The sequence below is a fragment of the Hyperolius riggenbachi genome, chromosome 11 (assembly GCF_040937935.1).
Source record: "Hyperolius riggenbachi isolate aHypRig1 chromosome 11, aHypRig1.pri, whole genome shotgun sequence".
Taxonomy (NCBI): Eukaryota; Metazoa; Chordata; class Amphibia; order Anura; family Hyperoliidae; genus Hyperolius; species Hyperolius riggenbachi.
Genome location: NC_090656.1, coordinates 154717091 through 154741010, shown reverse-complemented (window position 1 = coordinate 154741010; position 23920 = coordinate 154717091). Strand labels below are relative to the sequence as shown.

The window sequence follows — 23920 nt, the reverse complement described above, 5'->3', positions numbered from 1 at the left end:
AGAACAGTTCGCCAGAGAACTTGTTCACGCAAATTTAGCTGGTTCGAGTTCGCGGTGAACCGCGAACACTTAGCGAGTTCGACCCGCCCCCTATACTACACCATTGGGCTAAACTTTGACCCTCTACATCACAGTCAGCAGACACATGGCAGCCAATCAGGCTGTACTCCCTCCTGGAGCCCTCCCCCCCCCCCTTTATAAAAGGCAGCTCCGTCGGCAATGTTCTCACTCTGTGTGCTGCTGTATTAGTGAGAGAAGGGAGAGACATTGGAGAGATAGGGAAAGCGATAGTTAGGAGGTCTGTTAGTTTGCTCCTTGCTGATATTTGTTGATGAAAAGCACCCCATAACTGCTCTTTTGAGAGCTAATGTTCTTTTGATGTTTTTTTTGTGTGTGTGTGTGTGTGTGTGCCACTGACACTGCATATACAGCCCTGTCTGTCACAGCTGGCCCATGCTAATTGCTGTACTGTGCAAGACCCAGCACATTCAGTGCATCCCTTTCACTGCCTCTGTGTGACTGCACTTTGTATTACACCACCAGCAGTCAGGTCAAAAAAGTGTTAAGTACCTCACCTTTATCAAAATTAATGAGGCATAGATCCTGGAGGGCTACTGCCTGCCCCAAGACTAAATCAGTCCCCACACAGCATCTCTGTCTGCTGGCTAGGGATGGTCGCTGCATTCCGTGGAATTCTAAATTCCGTGATTCCGGTTCCGAAGTGATGGAACGGAATTGCTATAGCCGTATTTCGGAATTTCCGGGGAATTTTACTTCCCCCCCCCCCTTACTGATTTCTACCTAATAAGAGGGATCTCTACTCAAAAGACTCCTCTCTCCCTCCTCCCGGAGGGTCTCATCTTCCAGGGAATTGTAGAATTTCAAAAGCCAGCTTACATACCTTGGCCGGGAATTGAACCCAGGTCGAGTGCTCAGTAGGTAGCTCTCTTTACCACTATACCACCACCAACACTACATGCTGAAGCCAGTCTAGCATGTACCATTATGATATATCCAAGAGAAAAATGAGCTTGCTTAGGGATTTGTAGGATTTTAAAAGCCAACTCACATACATTGGCCAAGCCCAGGAATTGAACCCAGGCCTACCACTCAGTAGGCTGCTATCCTAACCATTATACCACCAACACAACACACTGCAATGCCACATGCTGAAGCCTGCCTAGCATGTACCATTGTGATATATCCAAGAGAAAAATGAGCTTGCTTAGGGATTTGTAGGATTTTAAAAGCCAACTCACATACATTGGCCAGGCCCAGGAATTGAACCCAGGCCTATCACTCTGTAGGCTGCTATCCTAACCATTATACCACCAACACAACACACTGTAATGCTACATGCTGAAGCCAGCCTAGCATGTACCATTGTGATATATCCAAGAGAAAAATGAGCTTGCTTAGGGATTTGTAGGATTTTAAAAGCCAACTCACATACATTGGCCAGGCCCAGGAATTGAACCCAGGTCTACCGCTCTGTAGGCTGCTAGCAGCGGCCTTACAAATTCAGGAATCTGCCTGGAGCCCTGGTGGACCCTGTTGGTGGTGGCAGTCGAGCTGCCTGCAGGCAGAGATGCTGTGTGGGAAGCAACTAAGTCATGGGGCAGGCAGTCACACGGCCTGCAGGCAGAGATGCTGTGTGTGGGGACTGACTTAGTCTTCGGGCGGGCAGTAGTCCTCCGGGATCCATGCCTCAGTCATTTTGATAAAGGTGAGGTACTGAACACTTTTTGGACTTCTCTTCTCTGTGACAATGCCTCCAGCTGTGCTGAAGGTCCTTTTTGACAGGACGCTTGAGGCAGGGCAAGACAGAAGTTGGATGGCAAATTGTGACAGCTCTGGCCACAGGTCAAGCCTGCACACCCAGTTGTCCAAGGGTTGATCACGGCTCACAGTGTCTATATCCACACTTAAGGCCAGGTAGTCGGCTACCTGCCGGTCAAGGCGTTGGTGGAGGGTGGATCCGGAAGCGCTAAGGCGAGGTGTTGGACTAAAGAATGTCCACATGTCCGACATCCCCATGAGATCACTGGAGCGTCCTGTCCTTGCCTGCGTGGACATGGGAGGAGGATTACTAGCAGTTGTACCCAAGGGCGTAGGGCCCGTGGTCGCAGCGGTCGCCTTGGCGACCGGGCCCGGCTCCTGAGGAGGCGGGGGAGGGGCCCGGGGGGCCCATCTCCGTTTGGAGGGCCATGCGCCCGTTCGCGCTGGTAGGAGGGAGCCGCAGCCGCGGGGAGGGCAGCCCGACCTCTTCCTCCCTTCCTCTCCCCGGGCCCCCCCCCTCAGATGCAGAGTAAGCGGCTAACGGAAGCGCTATAGGCAGAACTCACCTCCCTGCGTTCCACTCGCCGCTGATCTCCTCTCTGGCTGGCTCTGCATAGATGTTGTTACACACGCAGCTTCCGGCTAAACAGGAAGCTGCGTGTGTAAGCATCTATGCAGAGCCAGCCAGAGAGGAGATCAGCGGCGATTGGAACCAGGGACGGAGGTGAGTTCTGCCTATAGCGCTTCCGTTAGCCGCTTACTCTGCATCTGAGGGGGGGCCCCGGGGAGAGGAAGGGAGGGAGAGGTCGGGCTGCCCTCCCCGCGGCTGCGGCCCCCCCCTCCATTATGGGGACAGGCAGCTACCTAATCTATCCTGGGGGGCAGCTACCTAATCTATCCTGGGGGCAGCTACCTAATCTATCCTGGGGGGCACCTACCTAATCTAACCTAATCCTGGGGGGCAGCTACCTAATCTAACCTATACTGGGGGGCACCTACCTAATCTATCCTGGGGGGCAGCTACCTAATCTATCCTGGGGGCAGCTACCTAATCTATCCTGGGGGGCAGCTACCTAATCTAACCTATACTGGGGGGCACCTACCTAATCTATCCTGGGGCAGCTACCTAATCTATCCTGGGGGGCACCTACCTAATCTAACCTAATCCTGGGGGGCAGCTACCTAATCTAACCTATACTGGGGGGCACCTACCTAATCTATCCTGGGGGCAGCTACCTAATCTATCCTGGGGGGCACCTACCTAATCTAATCTAATCCTGGGGGGCAGCTACCTAATCTATCCTGGGGGCAGCTACCTAATCTATCCTGGGGGGCACCTACCTAATCTAACCTAATCCTGGGGGGCAGCTACCTAATCTAACCTATACTGGGGGGCACCTACCTAATCTATCCTGGGGGGCAGCTACCTAATCTATTCTGGGGGGCAGCTACCTAATCTAACCTATACTGGGAGGCACCTACCTAATCTATCCTGGGGGCAGCTACCTAATCTATCCTGGGGGGCACCTACCTAATCTAACCTAACCCGGGGGGGGGGGGCAGCTACCTAATCTATCCTGGGGGGCACCTACCTAATCTAACCTATACTGGGGGGCAGCTACCTAATCTATCCTGGGGGCAGCTACCTAATCTATCCTGGGGGGCAGCTACCTAATCTAACCTAATCCTGGGGGGCAGCTACCTAATCTATCCTGGGGGGCAGCTACCTAATCTAACCTAATCCTGGGGGGCAGCTACCTAATCTATCCTGGGGGGCACCTACCTATTCTAACCTAATCCTGGGGGGCAGCTATCTAATCTATCCTGGGGGGCAGCTACCTAATCTATTCTGGGGGGCAGCTACCTAATCTATCCTGGGGGGAAGCTACCTAATCTATCCTGGGGGGCAGCTACCTCATCTAACCTATACTGGGGGGCACCTACCTAATCTATCCTGGGGGCAGCTACCTAATCTATCCTGGGGGGCAGCTACCTAATCTAACCTATACTGGGGGGCAGCTACCTAATCTAACCTATACTAGGGGGCACCGACCTAATCTAATTTATACTGGGGGCACCTACCTATCTAACCTATACTGGGGGCACTTACTTATCTAACCTGTATTGGGGGCACCTAGCTAGCCTATACAGGTGGCAACTAAACTGGCTACCTATATTGGAGGCACCTACCTAACTAACCTATACTGGGGGCACCTACCTATCTAACCTACGCTGGGGGCAACTATTCTGGCTACCTATATTAGAGGCACCCACCTAGCTAAACTGTACTGGGGGCACCTATCTATCTAACTTATACCGGCGGCGCCTGCCTATCTCACCTATACCGGGGGCAACTATACTGGCTTACCTATGCCTGACTACCTATACTGGGGGTACCTATAGCTGGCTATAGGGATTTTGATATGTGTGTGCATCCGTCGGGTGTTGTCGGGGGAGGGGGGGCTGTTGTTGCCGGGGGGGGGGCCCACATCCAGATTCCGCATCGGGGCCCAGAGGTTTGTAGCTACGCCACTGGTTGTACCTTTATTCCGTTGTGCTGTGACATCACCACCACCTTCCTCATCTGACTCCTCTTCTAGGGATGGTCGTAGTCAGCCAACTTCGCTACGCTGGAAATACGCGTAGTTTTATGCAATTACACTTCGCCAGACTACGGTTTCGAAATTAAGTATTCGCTTCGTATGCATTTCGTAGACTATGCGTTAAAATACGCAATTAAGTGTAGTGCGAAGCATAGTGCATGTGGATCCTTATGCTCGCATGCAGAAAATTTTACGCATTAATTCCTTTTAAATGCTTATACAGAGAACTCTTCTATGCGCACATTCCCCTTTCCAATGCGTAAATTTGTAAGCATACAATCGCACGCGGAAAATTAGACGTAAGTAACGCATTGGTAGTTCACTATGCAACACACATGTTAACTACACCTAGTGGGCGTAAGCTACGCGTAGCGGTACTTCGCTACGCATAAATTTGTAAGCGTAGTTTTGAAACCTCACCTACGAACTACGATGCGTAGATGCGAACTACAATGCGTAAATTCACACTGGCGTAGTTTCTGCTCATTCCTGTCCTCTTCCCCACACGACTCTTCCTCCTCCTCTCCCCACCTCTGTGCTGCCGCAGGTGTTGAGGAAACATCTGGTTCTGCTGGTAATTGATCCCACAACTCTTCCTCCTGTTCCTGTTCCTGTTTCCACTTCTCCACAGCTTGATCCACCACTATGCACGACACGCTCCAGGAAGAAAGCATATGGAATTAAGTCGCTGATGGCGCCTTCACTGTGAATCACCATGTTTGTCACCTCCTCAAACGGCCGCATGAACCTGCAGGCATTTTGCAGTGTGTGAGTGAGTGTCCAGTACTTCGGCCAGCACAACCCCATCTCCCTAGAGCACATCCTTTTACTGTAGTTGTAGAGATAATGTTTGACAGCTTTCTCCTGTTGTAGCAGGCGGTCAAATATCAGGAGGGTCGAATTCGAGTGAGTCGGGCTATCGCAAATCAAGCGTCTCAGAGGCAAATGGTTTCTCCACTGAATATCGGCAAAGCGTGCCATGGCCGTGTAAGACCGCCTGAAATGCCCACACACCTTCCTGGACTGCTTTAGGACGTCCTGTAAGCCTGGGTACTTAGACACAAGTCTCTGAATTATGAGATTGAGCACATGTGCCATGCAGGGTACATGTGTCAACTTTCCCAAATTCAAAGCCGAAATGAGATTGCTGCCGTTGTCACACACCACGTTGCCGATCTCCAGTTGGTGCGGGGTCAGCCACTGATCCACCTGTTACATAGTTAGATAGTTATTTTGGACATACGTCCATCGAGTTCAACCAGTATAAAGTACAACACCAGCCTGCTCCCTCACATATCCCTGCTGATCCAGAGGAAGGCGAAAAAAACCCTTACAAGGTTTGTTAAGAGCAGCCAGGAGAGCTGCTCCAGTGTGACTCTCCACTTTGAGGCAAGACATGTCTAAGATGGCGTGACACCGTCGTACCTGGCCTGCAACATAGGCCCTGGGGAGCTGGGGCTGTGTAGCTGGAGAGGAGATCGCAGCACCAGTAGAGTTGAACTGCCACTCAGCCGAGGAGGAGGAGGATGACAGCAAAGAGGATGTAGCAGGAGGAGAGGAGGTGGCAGCAGGCCTGCCTGCAAGCCGTGGAGGTGTCACTAGGTCTGCTGCACAGCCACGTACTCCCTGCTTGCCAGCGGTCACCAGGTTGACCCAATGGGCTGTGTAAGTAATGTACCTGCCCTGACCGTGCTTGGCAGAGCAGGCATCCGTGGTCAGATGGACCCTTGACCCAACGCTGTGTGCCAGAGATGACACCACTTGCCTCTCAACTTCATGGTACAGTTTGGGTATCGCCTTTTTGGAGAAATAATTGTGGCCTGGCATCTTCCACTGCGGTGTCCCAATGGCCACAAATTTTCGGAAGGCCTCAGAGTCCACCAGCTGGTATTGTAACAGCTGGTGAGCTAACAGTTCCACCAAGCCAGCTGTGAGACACCGGGCAAGGGGGTGACTGGCAGACATTGGCTTCTTCTGCTCAAAGATTGCCCTCACGGACACCTGGCTGCTGCTGTGGGCAGAGGAGCAGGAACCGCTCAAGGTGAGAGGTGGAGTGGAGGAGGGAGGCTGTGATTGTGAAGGTGCAAGGGAGAAAGCGGCTGAAGATGATGCACCTGAAGGAGGAAGAGGAGAAGGAGGGTGGCTTTGCTTTTGTGTGCTGCTTTTGCTCAGGTGGTCTTCCCATTGCAGTTTGTGCCTTTTCTGCATGTGCCTTCATAAGGCAGTTGTCCCTACGTGGGTGTTAGCCTTTCCACGGCTCAATTTTTGGTGGCAGAGAGTACAGATGGCATTGCTCTGATTTTTGGCATACACACTAAAAAATTTACACACCGCTGAACCACCCTGGGGTGTGGGCACTATGGTGGCGTCAGCAGCTGACGTTGAAGGGCATGTTGGCTGGCTGTCCATAGGTGGCGATACATGGCGCCGGACAATGCCACCAGCTGTTTCTGATGACGAGCTCCCCCTGCTTCTTTCACCAATTCGTCTCCTCCTACTCCTCTCTGACTACCCATCTGAACTGTCCCCTTGGTCATTGTGTCTCTTAGGATTCCACGTGGCATCCATGGCAGTATCATCATCATAATCATCCTCCAAAGCTTCACTTGTATCAGACACCTCCAAAACTGCACCAACAGCAGGTACTTCATCATCCTCCTCCTCACACCTTACGTCCATAGTGTCGCCTAACTCAGACATATGAGGTGGTGTGACTTGCTTAGCGCTTTCATCTTGTAACAATAATGGCTGTGAATCAGTGATTTCCCAACCAAATAACTCCTGTGAAGTGTCAAATGTAGTGGATGTGGTACTTGGAGTAGCACTGGTGGATGCAGAAGATGAGGTGTTCTGTGTTAGTCAACCACGTCCTGACAATCTTGGGAGTTGATGGGACATGCCTTCTTCTGAGCACTGCACTTTGGTCCAGGGCCGCAACAAAATCACGTCAGCACGACCTCAAACACACCTGCCGGGTGGCCTGCCTCTGGGTCTGCCCCTGCCTCTGCCTCTACCTGTTTTGTCCATATCGGGGGGATGAAGTGAAAGGTATGCACTGACTTGACTAATACAATGTGCAGTCACACAGGTGCAGTAAAAGGTAGCAGTGACTGGTATTACAATACAATGTGCAGCTGTCACACAGGTGCAGTTAACAGGTATGCACGAACTGGTATACTAAACAGCGTGCGGTCACACAGGTGCAGGGATTGGTATTAGAAATGTGCAGCTGTCACACACAGGTACCGTGAACAGGTGCAATGACTGGTGGTATATTACACTGCTTGCGCTCACGTAGGTGCACTGAACAGGTTACAGGTATGCACTGCAGGGATTGGAATTACAAATGTGCACCTGTCACACATAGGTACCGTGAATAGGTGCAATGACTGGTGGTATATTACACTGCTTGCGCTCATGTAGGTAGGTGCACTGAACAGTGAACAGGTGCAATGATTGGAATTACAAATGTGCAGCTGCTTGTCACACACACAGGTAGTCACTGAATGTGCTGGGCCTGGCAGTGGCACATAGAGATGTCGTGAGCCTCAGATTTTCAGTTTGTGAATGGTTCGGTGCGCGCGAACTTTCACGAACCGCAATAGACTTCAACCTCCTGTAAAAATGATTGAAAACATGTTTCAAGGGATCTAATACCTGGAGGAAGACATGATTGAGTGAAATACACATCAAAAGTCCCAGGCAAAAATCTACATTTCACATAAACCCCCATTTTAAGGTCACAATCTCATTCAATATTCAATTACAGGCCTACACTGCTTTACAACATCAGGCAGTGTATCCCTCCCTCCTCCCGGAGGGTCTCATCTTCCAGGGAATTGTAGAATTTCAAAAGCCAGCTTATATACCTTGGTCAGGAATTGAACCCAGGTCTGAGTGCTTGGTAGATAGCTCTCTTAATCGCTATACCACCACCAACACTACATGCTGAAGGAAGCCTAGCATGTACCATTATGATATATCCTAGAGAAAAATGAGCTTGCTTAAAGATTTGTAGGCTTTCAAAAGCCAGCTTACATACCTTGGCCAGGAATTGAACCCAGGTCTGAGTGCATGGTAGATAGCTCTCCTAACCACTATACCACCACCAACACTACATTCTGAAAACAGCCTAGCATGTACCACTATGATATATCCTAGAGAAAAATGAGCTCGCTTAAAGATTTGTAGGCTTTCAAAACCCAGCTTACATACCTTGGCCAGGAATTGAACCCAGGAATTGGCCGGGAATTGAACCCAGGTCGAAATACATGGTAGATGGCTCTCTTAACCGCTATACCACCACCAACACTACATTCTGAAACCAGCCTAGCATGTACCATTATGATATATCCTAGAGAAAAATGAGCTTGCTTACGGATGTGTAGTATGTCAAAAGCCAACTCACATTGTCCAGGAATAGAACCCAGGCGTATCGCTCTGTAGGCTGCTATCCTAACCATTATACCTCCAACACTACATGCTGAAACTTCTTGGAGCAGACTTACTTCCTCCCTCCAAAAGACACACATACATCCCCATAAAATCATTCAACAGCAACTGCATGCACAGTCTTTGTGGTACACAGTCTCTGTGGCACATTTGGTTAGCGTGTTTGGCTGTTAACTAAAAGGTTGGTGGTTCAAACCCACCCAGGCATGGCCTTGCCTTTTGTGTTCAACAGTTGTCCGAAGAGAACCCCAGATAGCCATGTAGATTCATCTCTCTCTCTCTCTCTCTCTGTTTTAGGAAAGCAAACTTTTGTTTTTCTCTCTCTCTCTAGTAGGGATGGTCACCGCTTTCCACGGAATTGTATTTTCCGCAATTTTGGGCGGAAATTGGCCATTCCATTCCGTTTGGTCGGAACGAAATTGCTTTTTCAATCTGGCAGAATTCCGAAATTGCCTGTGAAATTCTGCTGGTATCCGTTGATGCCACTGAAGTGAATCTTCAGCTTAAAACCATCAAGTCCTAGAGAGAGAGAGAGAGAGAGCAAGCTCGTTTTTCTCTTGGGTATATCACAATGGTATATGCTAGGCTGGCTTCAGCATGTAGTGTTGGTGGTGGTATAGCGGTTAAGAGAGCTATCTACCATGCACTCAGACCTGGGTTCAATTCCCAGCCAAGGTATGTAAGCTGGCTTTTGAAAGCCTACAAATCTTTAAGCAAGCTCATTTTTCTCTAGGATATATCATAATGGTACATGCTAGGCTGGTTTCAGAATGTAGTGTTGGTGGTGGTATAGCGGTTAAGAGAGCTATCTACCATGCACTCAGACCTGGGTTCAATTCCCGGCCAAGACCTGGGTTCAATTCCCAGCCAAGGTATGTAAGCTGGCTTTTGAAAGCCTACAAATCTTTAAGCAAGCTCATTTTTCTCTAGGATATATCATAATGGTACATGCTAGGCTGGTTTCGGAATGTAGTGTTGGTGGTGGTATATCGGTTAACAGAGCTATCTACCATGTACTCAGACCTGGGTTCAATTCCCGGCCAAGACCTGGGTTCAATTCCCGGCCAAGGTATGTAAGCTGTCATTTGAAAGCCTACAAATCTTTAAGCAAGCTCATTTTTCTCTAGGATATATCATAATGGTACATGCTAGGCTGGTTTTAGAATGTAGTGTTGGTGGTGGTATAGCGGTTAAGAGAGCTATCTACCATGCACTCAGACCTGGGTTCAATTCCTGGCCAAGGTATGTAAGCTGGCATTTGAAAACCTACAAATCTTTATGCAAGCTCATTTTTCTCTAGGATATATCATAATGGTACATGCTAGGCTGCCTTCAGCATGTAGCGTTGGTGGTGGTATAGCGGTTAAGAGAGCTGTCTACCAAGCACTCAGACCTGGGTTCAATTCCTGGCCAAGACCTGGGTTCAATTCCTGGCCAAGGTATATAAGCTGGCTTTTGAAATTCTACAATTCCCTGGAAGATGAGACCCTCCTCCCTCTGGGAGGAGGGAGAGAGGGGTGAGAAAGTAATATAAGGAACAACAATTAGCTAGGAACAAGCCTACAAGAGCCTAACTAAACTCTCCCTAGCAGAGTCTGTCAGCAGCTGTCCCTTAACTAATTAGTGTAGGCAGACTAGTGAGTAAAACTGCACAAGACCTTGTCTTGTATAAGGGGGGGTGGGGCTCTAGGAGTGAGTGCAGTCTGATTGGCAACAATGTGCCTGCTGACTGTGATGTAGAAGGTCAAAGTTTTGATCAATAGAGCATTATGGGGCGAATCGAACTTCCGGGAAAGTTCGCCTTCGCAGGCGAACGCGAACCACCCGAAGTTCGCCTGGAACCGTTCGCCGGTGAACCGTTTGGGACATCTCTAGTGGCACAGTAGGAATTACCACCAAGAGGCTAAAGGCCAGCTGCGACTGACTGTGCTGTATATAATGCAAGTAGGCCGCACAAAACAAAAAAAAAATAGATCACAAGAACAAGATTAGCTCTCAAAAGAGCTGTTGAGGAGTGCTTTTTTAGCAATAAGAATCGGCAAGGAGCAAGCTAACAAGCCTACAAGAGCCTAACTAAGCTTTCCCTATTGCTCTCTCTGCAGCAGCAGCAGCAGCTCTCCCTTCTCTAATTACTGCAGGCACACAAGTGAGTTCAATGCCAAACGCTGCCTGCCTTTTATAAGGGGGGGTGGGGCTCCAGGAGGGAGTGTAGCCTGATTGGTTCTAATGTGCCTGCTGACTGTGATGTAGATGGTCAAAGTTGACCCTAATGATGCACTATGGGGGCGAAACAAACTTCTGGAAAAGTTTGCGGTTCTCCGCGATCGCGAACCCCGGAAGTTCGCCGGTTCCCATTCGCCTGGTGAACCGTTTGGGCCATCTCTACCCAAGACTAAGTCAGTCCCCATACAGCATCTCTGCCTGCAGGCCACTTGACTGCCTTCTCTGCCACCACCAACAGGGTCCAGGACTCCAGGTGGATACCTGAATTTTTATGGCCGCTGCTGCTAGCAGCTGCTTCTACCAAACATAATAATAATTTTTCTGGTGCGTGTACATGCCTGCCTAATTTTTCTTGCTGCACTGCAGCTGCAACAACAAAACAAAAGGCATGTACATGTGTCAATTCCCCTTCGTGATCCTTACCTTGCCGCAGTAAAGGGGCTTGCGTATCACAATGAAGCAATGACCGATGGCTATATGAGTGTGTTGAGGGGTACACCTGACCCAAAATAATAAGGTTGTTGCTTTATTGTGGACAGTTGTTCTGTCATTGAGCTACCTTAGCCCAACCATATGGGCTTGAAAACTGCAATCGCCTGCACTCTCGCCATGGTGCGCACCAGTCCAGCATGGCCATCACTACACAAACAGCTGTTTGTGATGCGTTACACAGTGAGTTGGGTCTGTCAGTGTGAAGCAGTACACTACTTACACTAACTGTTGATCCATGTATACACACGCAAGATGTTTTCAATCACTTTAGACCTCCAATTTAGCAATGCAATGTGATTTCTGCCTTTTAGGCATTATAACTCTGCTGTGCATCAAATCCATAATTTTCTGGGACTTTTGGCAGGTATTCCACTCTGCCATGCCCACCTCCAGGTGTTAGACCCCTTTCCATCACTTTCCATCACTTTTGTGGCCAGAAACAGTGTTTGTAGTTTTTCAAGTTCGCCTGCCCATTGAAGTCTATTGCAGTTCAAAAAGTTTGCACGTTCGCAAACTTTTTCGGAAGTTCGAGTTCGAGGTTCGCAAACTGAAAATTGGAGGTTCGAGCCATCTCTAGTGATACATTGGTCATATTTTTTAAATGTTACAATCAAATTGTATGGTGTGTGGCCACCTTAAACCATTGAACCAGTAATGCGTAAAAATGTATGTGTTAATGTTCCTGCACTAGCGGGAATGCGTAAAAATGTACACAATGCATCCCGCCGACCTCCGAGGTCGGCAAGCTGCCAGCGGGGGACTGGAGCAGCAGTGAGTGACTATGAGGGCACAGGATGGCTGCATGGGGCTGGTAGAAGCCCCAGGTAAGTGAAACTCATTTTTTTATTTTGCTTGGACATTCCCTTTAAGATGATCAGATCACATTTTATTACCATTTTGTGCAAAAAAAACAAACAAACATATAATTCCAAAGGGTTCAGCAGTGCTGTATTTTGTATCAGTGTTTATATTTGATGTAAATCATTGTCTGTATCATGATGTATCCCTTGTTTGTTTTCTTACATTGTACAGCGCCATGGTATATGTTGGTGCTTTATAAATAAGTAATAATAATAATAATAAAAAAAAGGGTTTACATACTTTTTATTGCTACTGTATATAGGGTGGGCCATTTATATGGATACAACTTAATAAAACGGGAATGGTTGATGATATTAACTTCCTGTTTGTGGCACATTAGTATATGTGAGGGGGGGACATTTTTCAAGATGGGTGGTGACCATGGTGGCCATTTTGAAGTTGGCCATTTTGAATCCAACTTTTGTTTTTTCAATAGGAAGAGGGTCATGTGATGCATCAAACTTATTGGGAATTTCACAAGAAAACAATGGTGTGCTTGGTTTTAACGTAACTTTATTCTTTCATGAGTTATTTAAAAGTTTCTGACCACTTATAAAATGTGTTCAATGTGCTGCCCACTGTGTTGAATTGTCAATGCAACCCTCTTCTCCCACTCTTCATACACTGATAGCAACATTGCAGGAGAAATGCTAGCACAGGCTTCCAGTATCCGTAGTATCAGGTACTACACATCTAGTATCTTCACAGCATAGACAATGGCCTCCAGATAACCCCAAAGATAAAAGTCTAAGGGGGTAAGATCGGGAGACCTTGGGGGCCATTCAACTGGCCCACGACGACCAATCCATTTTCCAGGAAACTGTTCATCTAGGAATGCTCGGACCTGACAGCCATAATGTGGTGTTGCACCATCTTGCTGGAAAAACTCAGGGAACGTGCCAGCTTCAGTGCATAAAGAGGGAAACACATCATCATGTAGCAATTTCACATATCCGGTGGCCTTGAGGTTTCCATTGATGAAGAATGGCCCCACTATCCTTGTACCCCATATACCACACCAGACCATCAATTTTTTTGTTCCAACAGTCTTGGAGGGATCTATCCAATGTGGGTTAGTGTCAGACCAATAGCGGTGGTTTTGTTTAACTTCACCATTCACATAAAAGTTTGCCTCATCATTGAACAAAATCTTCTGCGTAAACTGAGGGTCCTGTTCCAATTTATGTTTTGCCCATTCTGCAAATTCAGTGCGCCGATCTGGGTCATCCTCATTGAGATGCTGCAGTAGCTGGAGTTTGTAAGGGTGCCATTTGTGAGTAGATAATATCCGCCGAAGGGATGTTCGACTAATGCCACTTTCCAGTGACATGCGGCGAGTGCTACGCTGTGGGCTCTTTTTGAATGAAGCTAGGACAGCCACTGATGTTTCTTCATTAGTGACAGATTTCATGCGTCCACATTTTGGCAAATCCAACACTGAACCAGTTTCACAAAACTTAGCAAGCAGTTGGCTAACTGTAGCATGGGAGATGGGTGGTCTCGTAGGGTGTCTTGCATTGAAATCTGCTGCAATGACCCGGTTACTGTGTTCACCAGGCATCAACACAATTTCTATCCGCTCCTCACGTGTTAAGCTCGGCGACATGTCAATGGCTGTAAACAAAGAGAAACTTGTAAATATCTCATGAAAGAATGAAGTTACGTTAAAACCAACCATTGTTTTTCTTGTGAAATTCCCACTAAGTTTGATGTCACATGACTCTCTTCCTATTGAAAAAACAAAAGTTGGATTCGAAATGGCTGACTTCAAAATGGCCACCATGGTCACCACCCATCTTGAAAAGTTTCCCCCTCACATATACTAATGTGTCACAAGCAGGAAGTTAATATCACCAACCATTCCCATTTTATTAAGGTATATCCATATAAATGGCCCACCCTGTATATTTGGTCCTGCTGGATGCCCCAGACCCACTTTTGTTCTCCTTTTGTTCTTCCAGGAGCTCCCTTCGAAAGTTGTTCTTAATAGACTTCCATTGTTTTTTGATGTCTTTGACTGTAAAAACAAGAACAGTACAAATTTGTAACATATTGTTTTATATTTTAAGTTACTAGCTACTGGACATACTTATGTGTCATTGCACTACCAGTATCGACTCAGAAAGACAACCATTCACAGATTTGTTTGTGAGACCTGCACATTTGGAATCCACTATTCCATAAAGAGGATCTGTACTGTCCAATTTGTACAATAAAAAACATACCAATCAAGTCACTATGATTCCCATGGATCTCTCTTTGCCGTTTTCTCACAGTTTCTCAGCATGTGACAGGCAGCTCCCTTCCCCCCTCAGCCTCACAAACTGCACAAGCTGAAACTGAGAACAGAGAGTGAGGAGTAAACAGAGCACACAAAACCTGCAGGGGGCGTGCATAACTTGTATTCATTACAACAGAGGCAGCCCATTCCTCCCTGGGTCGACAAAGCTTGACAAAGAAAAGATTATTATTATTTATTGTATTTATAAAGCGCCAACATATTACGCAGCGCTGATATATTACAGAGACAGTGCAACTAGAAAAGGCGGCAGTAATCCAGACCACCTTAGAACATGTATACGAAATTATAGGATAGAAGAAATAAGGCTGAACATTTTGTTACAGAGTCTCTTTAAGTTCACAGATACTGAATATTGGTTTAAAATGTGTGATGATTTCTGGGTGAAAACACATTTGGCAAATTGTGTGGGTGCTGTACCAGTACGATGATGGACACTGTGAATGCTGTGGCCATTGTGAAGGCTGCATGCGTGCTACATAATTTTGTCAGGGACAAGGAGGGCATCATTGTGGATCAGTGATGGGCAGATATTTTTTAACTATTTTTTCACTATTTGGCTTCAGTATTCTACTCTGTGATTGATTCTGGATCACGGAAGTCGGCCATGGAGATTCCGTGATTACAAATATTCTATATGCAATCACGGTCGTGATCGTGGGGATCACGGTAAAAATTAATTTGTGATTATCTCCCTCCGACTTTAGCAGTTAATACCAAAGCCCCCTTAAATCGTAGGAACACCAAATTTGCCAAATATGTTAAGAAGAACAGTTGGAACAAGAGGATAATTTTTCTTTTTTAAAAGACCTTATAGTTTTTGAGAAAATCGATTTTAAACTTTCAAAGAAAAAAAGTATACATTTAATTACGGCAAATGACAGTTCTTAGTGAAACAATTACCGCTGACTTTAGCAGTTAATAGCAAAGGCCCCTTACGTCCTAGCAGCACCAAATTTCAGGATATGTTAAAAAGATAGTGGAAAACAATATTTAATTTTTTTTGTGTGCTGATAGTGGGAAATTTCCCCCACAAAAAATGAAGTGGGGTCCCCCCTTACCGAGCCTCTGTAGCTCCTTGTCTCCCATGCAGGCTGGGATAGCCAGAGTGCGGAGCCCTTTTTGAAAAAAAAAATTCCTCTTGCTCCCACTGTTCTTAACATATCTGGCAAATTTGGTGTTCCTACCATGTAAGGGGGCTTTGCTATTAACTGCTTAAGTTGGCTGGTTTTGGCGGCTTTTTAATCACAAATACTTTTTTTGTTTGAAATTTTAAAATTGATTTTCTCAAACACAAAGTTCTTTTTGATTTTTTTTTAAGTTGTAGCCACATCTCACCTTTATAATCCATGCAATTGTGGTGATTGTGGCATGTATGGGGGCTTTGCTATTAGCTAAAATGCTTGTGAGGCTTCGCGGGAAAGCAGCCGCCTCTACTCAGCGTGGGGCGGCTGCTTCCCGTAATGGCATGGCGGGGCACGGAGAGACAGCCGCCTCCACTCAGCGTGAGGAGGCTGTCTCCATGCAGGGCTTGGAGGAGCGCGGAGAAACCGCCGCGTTGGACGCGGCGGTTAGCGCGCATGGCCCCTTTGCTGGTACACCGCAGAGCGGTGCTAGTGCGGCTGGGACTCGTAGTCCCTCTGGCTTTAGAGTGACGCGTGCGCGCGCACTAAGGCAGGGCTTATGTGGTAGCCAGAGGTGAGTCAGCTGACCAGGCTGGTCAGCTGACACTGGTTCCACACCTCATTAATCCAGCACTTGGGGGTGGCGCTGGACAGCCCCAGAGTATATATACTGGGGCCTGGTCATTTCTCTGGTGTCTGGCGTTGCGATCACATATGTGGGAGCACTCAGACCTGTAGTCAGATCCTTAAGTGTGCCGGGACCAGCTGGAGCTGTAATCCTACACTTAGCTAGATTCTGTGGATAGCTTAAAGTACTAGTTTGATTGTGATTATCTGTTATGACCCTTTGCCTGCCTGCCTGACTATCCTCCTGAACTCTGATCTTGTACCTTGCCATTCTGATACTCTTTTGCCAAACCCCGGCTCGTCCTTAGACTCTGCTTCTGCCTCCTGATCTTGTACCTCGATATATCTGATACCCTGTTGCCGAACCCTGCCTGTACTTTAGACTCCGCCTCTGCCTTCTGAATTTGTACTTTATCTGTCCGTGTGTTTACGACCTGGCTTGTGCGACCTCGAGAACTGACCTTACTGTTGGAGGCGGTTCCCCGTCCTGTAAGTGACACTTCCTCCAGAGTGTCACTTTCAGACAATCCTTCCTACTCTCAGCCTGACTCCTCCCGTCTTGGAGAGTTCAGGTCGTCGGAAGGAATCCGTGCAGTACTCCTCACTGCACTGAGGCCTAGTCCTCTAAGTGTTACTGTTACACCAAACACTACACTCTACTCAGGTGAACAGAGGTTAGCTAGTATATCAGATTATCGGTGATACTGCAGATCACTTATAATCTGGTATATATCTGTATTCCCAGTGATACTGCAGATCACCGGTAATCAGATCCTCTCTGTGCTTCACCGATCGTTACAATGCTTTTCCGTGATCACGACCGTGAATTTCCATTCACAGTAAAAATCCCGTCGAGTTTGTGAGTCCTCTTTCAAATACAGAAATTAATGACGCCATTTCCGGATTTTTTTTCAACCACGGCCGAGTAGTCGAATCCGTGATTGAGGGGTATCCGAGCATCACTGTTGTGGATCATGAGGTTCCACCTGCTCCACTACGATGTCTAACAGCATCCACAAGAAGAGGACCAATATCTGCCACCACTCTTCGAGAAACATTAACTGTGTATTTAAATTCAGCAGAAGCTGCTTAGTTAACAGATTCATAATTGTGCATTGGTCAATCAATATTATGACATAGCACTTTGTTTGTACTTGATTTACAAATAAAATCATATTAAAAAGGTTTGGAAACCACTATCTTGCGATAATTAATTCTATGTCACAAACAACCGATTGTTGATGTCCCAATCACTAAACCGAAGGATGTAAGATAAATGTACATAGCTAAACACTTTAAACATTATGTTGAAAAAAAAAAGAAACTCACTTTTACTATCCTGGAGCTTGGGTGACAGCAGATTCCTTGACAAACCAGCCTCTTCATACAGCTCTTTGCTAATTTTAGACCATAGTTCGTTGGCTTGCTGGATATTTTTGTAGTCTTTGTGGCTTTTGTTATAAAGGACATCATGTAGCTGCTCTTTGGCAATGACATCCTCCATTGTAAACCAGGTTTTCCATGGCATTATTGCTCCAAACACTTTCTACACGCAGCCTGCACCTCTTTAGCAATTCTGAGCATCGAGCAGATGTCAACAGGAACTAGGAAGCTATTTGGGGTACTTCCAGTGCTTCAAAAATCGCGAAACGCTAGTAAAACGCTCTGCATAGCGATCTCATAGCGATTGATCCAGCTTTTATTTACTTTACATTGAAGCGCAAACGCTACCAAAATGCTGCATATCCTGCAATTGCGATTTCGCTAATTGCAATCGCTGCTGTGGAATTTGGACCATCCATTTACATTAACTGAGCATTTAGAGAAATCGGTAGCATTTTAAATCGATCCCTAAAAGCTCCAAAAAGCATTCTAGTGGGTTCCAGCCCTTACAGAGATTTATAGAGATTTTTTTTTCTGAAAAATTAGTAGACTTGAAATTTAGAGCTAGCAGCACATCACAGATTTCCAAATACTATGGAATACTCAGAGAACTTATGGTAACAAAAAAAAAAAAACACTTGGAAAGTATGAGGTCTAAAGAGACCCTCTTCCTTATGCTAAATATAAATTTTAATTCTTAAAAGGTATTTGCAATAATCTAGCTTTAAGTGAACAAGAAAGCTTCCCCATGATGCATCAATGCTGCATATGCAAATCATCTCTTTATGCTCATAACAGTCAAGCACAAATCCAGAACTGCTGGTGTGTGATAATATAGTGTCAATACCATATTTGTGGAACAGTTATTTCAGTTTCCTTTGGAACTTGCTAAAAATGCATGCACATTCCTAAAATATAATGCTGGTTCAATCTGTGGACTTATTTTAAATATTATTTGTTCACCTACTTTTTGTCTGATTTTATATGATATGGAAGCTAATAAATAATGATGCAAGAAAGTAAAAAAAAAAAAACAAAGAAAAGAAAAAAGATAGCCACCAAGACAAGATCAAAGTTTATCTAACCACCTGCAAAGAATACAGTTTTCTCCTCTTCAGGTTCTTCATACACAGCATCAATTTTGTCAGGTAATTCTGGCCAGAATGTAGCAACAAGCATAGGACCCAAAGGCTTCTCTTTTCGGTTCACAGACCTCCAGATGAATCTTTAAAAAAGTGAGAACAATTTATTTAAACAGTTTATGAATTAAGCAAAATTATTCAAAGAACATTTACAGTGTTATGTGATCCATAGTAGCTTTAGCGTTGGAAAGTGAAAGTTGCATGTGCCAATTTAGCAGGGACAGCAATTTTAAATCTCCTATATCAAGGAATGTTAACCTCATGCATAATGACTATTTATATTTGATACATTGCCTAAAGGGAGTCCCTGTCACTCACTACCTAAAGGGGGTCCCTGTCACTCACTACCTAAAGGGGCTCCCTGTAACTCTCTACCTAAAGGGGCTCCCTGTCACTCACTACCCAAAGGGGTCCCTGTCACTCACTACCTAAACAGGCTCCCTGTCGCTCACTACCTAAACGGGCTCCCTGTCGCTCACTACCTAAACGGGCTCCCTGTCACTCACTACCTAAAGGGGGTCCCTGTCACTCACTACCTAAACCGGGGTCCCTGTCACTCACTACCTAAACGGGGGTCCCTGTCACTCACTACCTAAACGGGGGTCCCTGTCACTCACTACCCAAACGGGGGACATGGGTGTGATTAGGCTGGACATGGGTGTGGTTATATGGTTGGGCACGGTTAATTTAACCACTCCCATAGGCGCCAGAGAAAAACTTGCACCCAGGTGCCAGGCACCCCAGGCTCCCCCCTGATCCAAGGGGTGGAGATGTTGACCAATAACTTATGTGTTCTGAAGTAAATAGATTGTTTTTGACTTAAACCAGTGTTGTACCTCTGTGTAACCTAGGACTTTATGAGAAGAACAGACTTGTTGATCATCTGGCATAAGTAGTGTCTGAGTCAAAACCCTGGAATAAGCATATGGCTAATCCAGAAAAACCTGGAGTCAACTGACTACCTGATCTGCTTATGCTAGTTCAGGGTCTATGGCTAAAAGTATCAGAGACACAGGAAGACTGGCAGGACACTAGCATGGTTTAAAAGGAAATAAATATGGCAGAGCAGCCTCCATATCACTCGGTGTTAATATTGACCTTTCTCTAATATGTCTAATGGTGGTGCTGAAACACCTTATTGAGTTTTCACCTGTATGCTACATTCTTTTTCACTTTTTCCCCCTCTATTCTCTGTCCTCTTTCCTCCTATAAAAGCTGTTCTATTTATGGCCTGTATACATCGTTAATGGTCATTTTTGAATTATGAAACCCCTTTGTATGCATTATTTATGCCTCGATATTGATCTGAACATCTTAGCCTAAGCTATATCATGATCGCCCAAGTAGCAATAGGAGATTGAGTGCAGTGTTGCTCGAATACCCCCTGATCACGGATTCAAATAAATCCGGCCACCGCAGTCCCAAAATCAAATAAGTTGTGATTGTGAAACGGATTTAAAATGGACTCCCGAATTTGAGTCGGATTTTAGCCGTGATTACCATTTGAATCCGTGATCACGGGTCGTGATCCGGATTTACCTTTAATGTTAATAGCAAAGCCCTCATACATGCTACAATCAACCAAATTGCTTGGATTATAAGGGTGAGCAGTGGCTACAATGTAAAGCAAAAAAAAAAATCAAAAAGAACTTTTAGTTTTTTAGAAAATCAATTTTAAAGTTAAATTAACACTTTAAATGTAGCTATTAATTCTTAATATAATTGGTTTTAAACATGGAAATACACTTTAACCGCTTCACAACTGAGGGGTTTTACCCCTTCAGCATCCGAGCAATTTTCACCTTTCAGCGGTCCTTACATTCATTCGCCTATAACTTTATCATTACTTATTGCAATGAAATGAACTATATCTCGTTTTTTTCACCACCAATTAGGCTTTCTTTAGGTGGGATATTATGCCAAGAATTATTTTATTCTAAATGTGTTTTAATGGGAAAATAGGAAAACATTTTGGGAAAAAATCATTATTTTTCAATTTTCAGCCATTATAGTTTTTAAATAATGCATGCTACTGTAATTAAAATCCATGTAATTTGTGTGCCCATTTGTCCCGGTTATTACACCGTTTAAATTATGTCCCTATCACAATGTTTGGCACCAATATTTTATTTGCAAATAAAGGTGCATTTTTTCAGTTTTGCGTCCATTCCCAATTACAAGCCCATAATTTATAAAGTAACAGTGTTATACCCTCTTGATATAAATATTTAAAGATTTCAGTCCCTAAGGTAACTATTTATGCTTTTTTTTATTGTAATTTTTTTTAATTTATTTTTTATTACCAAAAAAAAAAAATGGTAACCATTGGGGAGTGTGGGAGTTTAAAAATATTTCTGGGTGTAGTTTTACTTTTTGGCCACAAGATGGCCACAGTAATTTTTTGTAAATGCGTCCTGCAAGCGTAGGAAGTACGCTTGCAGGAAGTTCAGGGAGGCTGGGAAACTGATTTTTTTTTTTCACAATGCAGCGCGCTTCTCATAGAAGCAGCCGATCATTGCTGGGGGGCAGAGATCAACGAACGGGAATGGATATTCCTGTTCATTGATCTCCGGACGAGCGGGTGGCAGCGTGCACGATCGCGGGAGCACAGACAGTGGCGGCATCGGGGGGGGGGGGGGTGCGTATATCTACGCTCCGGGCGGGGAACTGAAGTCCCGTGGAGCTTAGATATACTGTACCCGGGTGGCGAAGTGGTTAAGCAATCACAGAGTCCCTAGAAAAATACAACCATGCAGGCAGGTGAAGAGTCCCAATGGCACCTGGCGGCGGTACCACTGGAGAAGGATGAGTGGACGACACCACAAAAACACCCAGATACTTTTCTTTTTTTTTTTGCAGTGATAGCAATAAATGACATGGCAGCAGAATTGTCCATGGACCCTGTCGGTGTGAACACATACTGCTGTTGTTAAATATGACATCAGAGGTGGCAGAAGGAGGAGGACTAACCAGCGGTCTGCAGCAGCACAGAAGAAGAGTATGGCACCTCACTGGTGGCACGACAGCACGATAAATCAGCCCAAAAATTGTAACATCCCTGGACCCTGGTGGTGGGTACACAGACTGCTGTTGTCATTAAATACGACATCAGAGGCAGCAGTTCTGGACTAAGCAGCACTCTGTGGCAGCACAGAAGAAGAGTATGTCACCTCACTGGTAGCACCATTGCATAGGCAAACGCAGGGGGGGGGGGGGGTTACAGCTACCCAGAATCCCCCCTCAGACCAAACCCAGTGCAGTGTCTGGGGAAAGGCACAAGTTGAGACACCAGAATATCTGCAGGCATCCTGCAGCTCACAGCACTGCCCTCTTTCTTTCCCTGCTACAGTTGACTTTGGATGTAGCAACAGTGTGTGTACAGAGCATGGAGCAGCACTGGGGAACTTAAGAGTCTGGTATAAGCACAGCCATGTGCCCTGCTTTGTGAAACCTTTGCTTTCCCCTTCATTACCAATCTCAGCTTTTCTCATTATTATCTGTATCCAAATTGCTCCTGATCAATCCCATTGTCGGTCAGACAGGAAATTGCATTATGTGTACCCAGCATGATGTCCTACCATATTATTGTACTGTATTGTGCGTGGCTGAGGGAGACCTTTCAGGAATGCCCCTTGAAATCCTGGGTTTGCTCCTGATTGCACGATAAATCAGCCCATATATTGTAGCATCCATGGACCTTGTTGGTGGGTACACAGACTGCTGTTGTCATTAAATACGACATCAGAGGCGGCAGCAGGAGGACTAAGTGGAACTCTGTGGCAGCACAGAAGAAGAGTATTGGCACCTCACTGGTGGCACCACATTACGACAAATCAGCCAAAAAATGTGTAGCATCCGTGGACCCTGGTGGTGGGTACACAGACTGCTGTTGTCATTAAATACGACATCAGAGGCAGCAGCAGGAGCACTAAGCAGCGCTCTGCGGCAGCACAGCAGAAGAGTATGGCACCTCACAGGTCAGACAGGAAATTGCATTATGTGTACCCAGCATGATGTCCTACCATATTATTATACTGTATTGTGCGTGGCTGAGGGAGACCTTTCAGGAATCCCCCCCCCCCCCCTTGAAAGTCCTGGGTTTGCCCATCAGCCCAAAAATTGTAGCATCCGTGGACCCTGTTAGTGGGTACACAGACTGCTGTTGTCATTAAAGGACACCAGAAGCGAAAATAAACGAATGAAATAAACAATTGTATTTATCTTCCGTCTCCTAAAAATTACTTTTTAAGATATACCACAGTTTTATTTTATGTTAAAATCTACTTTTTAAGTTTTAACTGTTTTATTGTTTTTGCTCAATTACACATTCATTGAAGTATGCCAGAGCTAAAATCTATGAACTATTGACCCTTTTTATCGCTTTTTCTGCTCTCAGAAGCCATTTTCTGCTAGGAAAGTGTTTTATAGTTGGAATTTCTTAGCAGTGAGGGTCACACTGTAGTCACTTCCTGTCAGGACTGAGTCAGCTGCTTACATACCTAATATTTAACTCTTTCAGGCAGAGAAAGAAAAAAAGGAACACAGCATAATAATTTGTGTGCTAGGCACTGGTCTTACCCATGTCTATCTCATAATGTCACGTGTCAATTCGGGTATCCTTTAAATACAACATCAGAGGCAGCAGCATGAGGACTAAGCAGCACTCTGCGGCAGCACAGAAGAAGAGTAAGTATGGCACTTCACTGATGGCACCACAGCACAACAAATCAGCCCAAAAATTGTAGCATCCATGGACTCTGGTGGTGGGTACACAGACTGCTGTTGTCGTTCAATACGACATTAGAGACAGCAGCAGGAGGACTAACCAGAGCTCTGTGGCAGCACAGAAGAAGAGTATGGCACCTCACTGGTGGCACCACAGCATGATAAATCAGCCCAAAAATTGTAAGTATCTGTGGACCCTGGCGGTGGGAA

General features: G+C 45.9%; 1 protein-coding gene across 2 annotated transcripts in view; it reads right to left on the bottom strand.

Moving 5' to 3' along the window:
* The window catches only part of MMP2 (matrix metallopeptidase 2), a 1058469-nt gene that overhangs the window by 303439 nt on the left and 731110 nt on the right, over nucleotides 1-23920 (bottom strand). For both annotated transcript variants that reach the window (XM_068260421.1, XM_068260420.1), the window contains one exon: nucleotides 18932-19068. In XM_068260421.1, the coding sequence (XP_068116522.1) occupies nucleotides 18932-19068 (137 nt within the window). The remainder of the gene's footprint in view (nucleotides 1-18931; nucleotides 19069-23920) is intronic.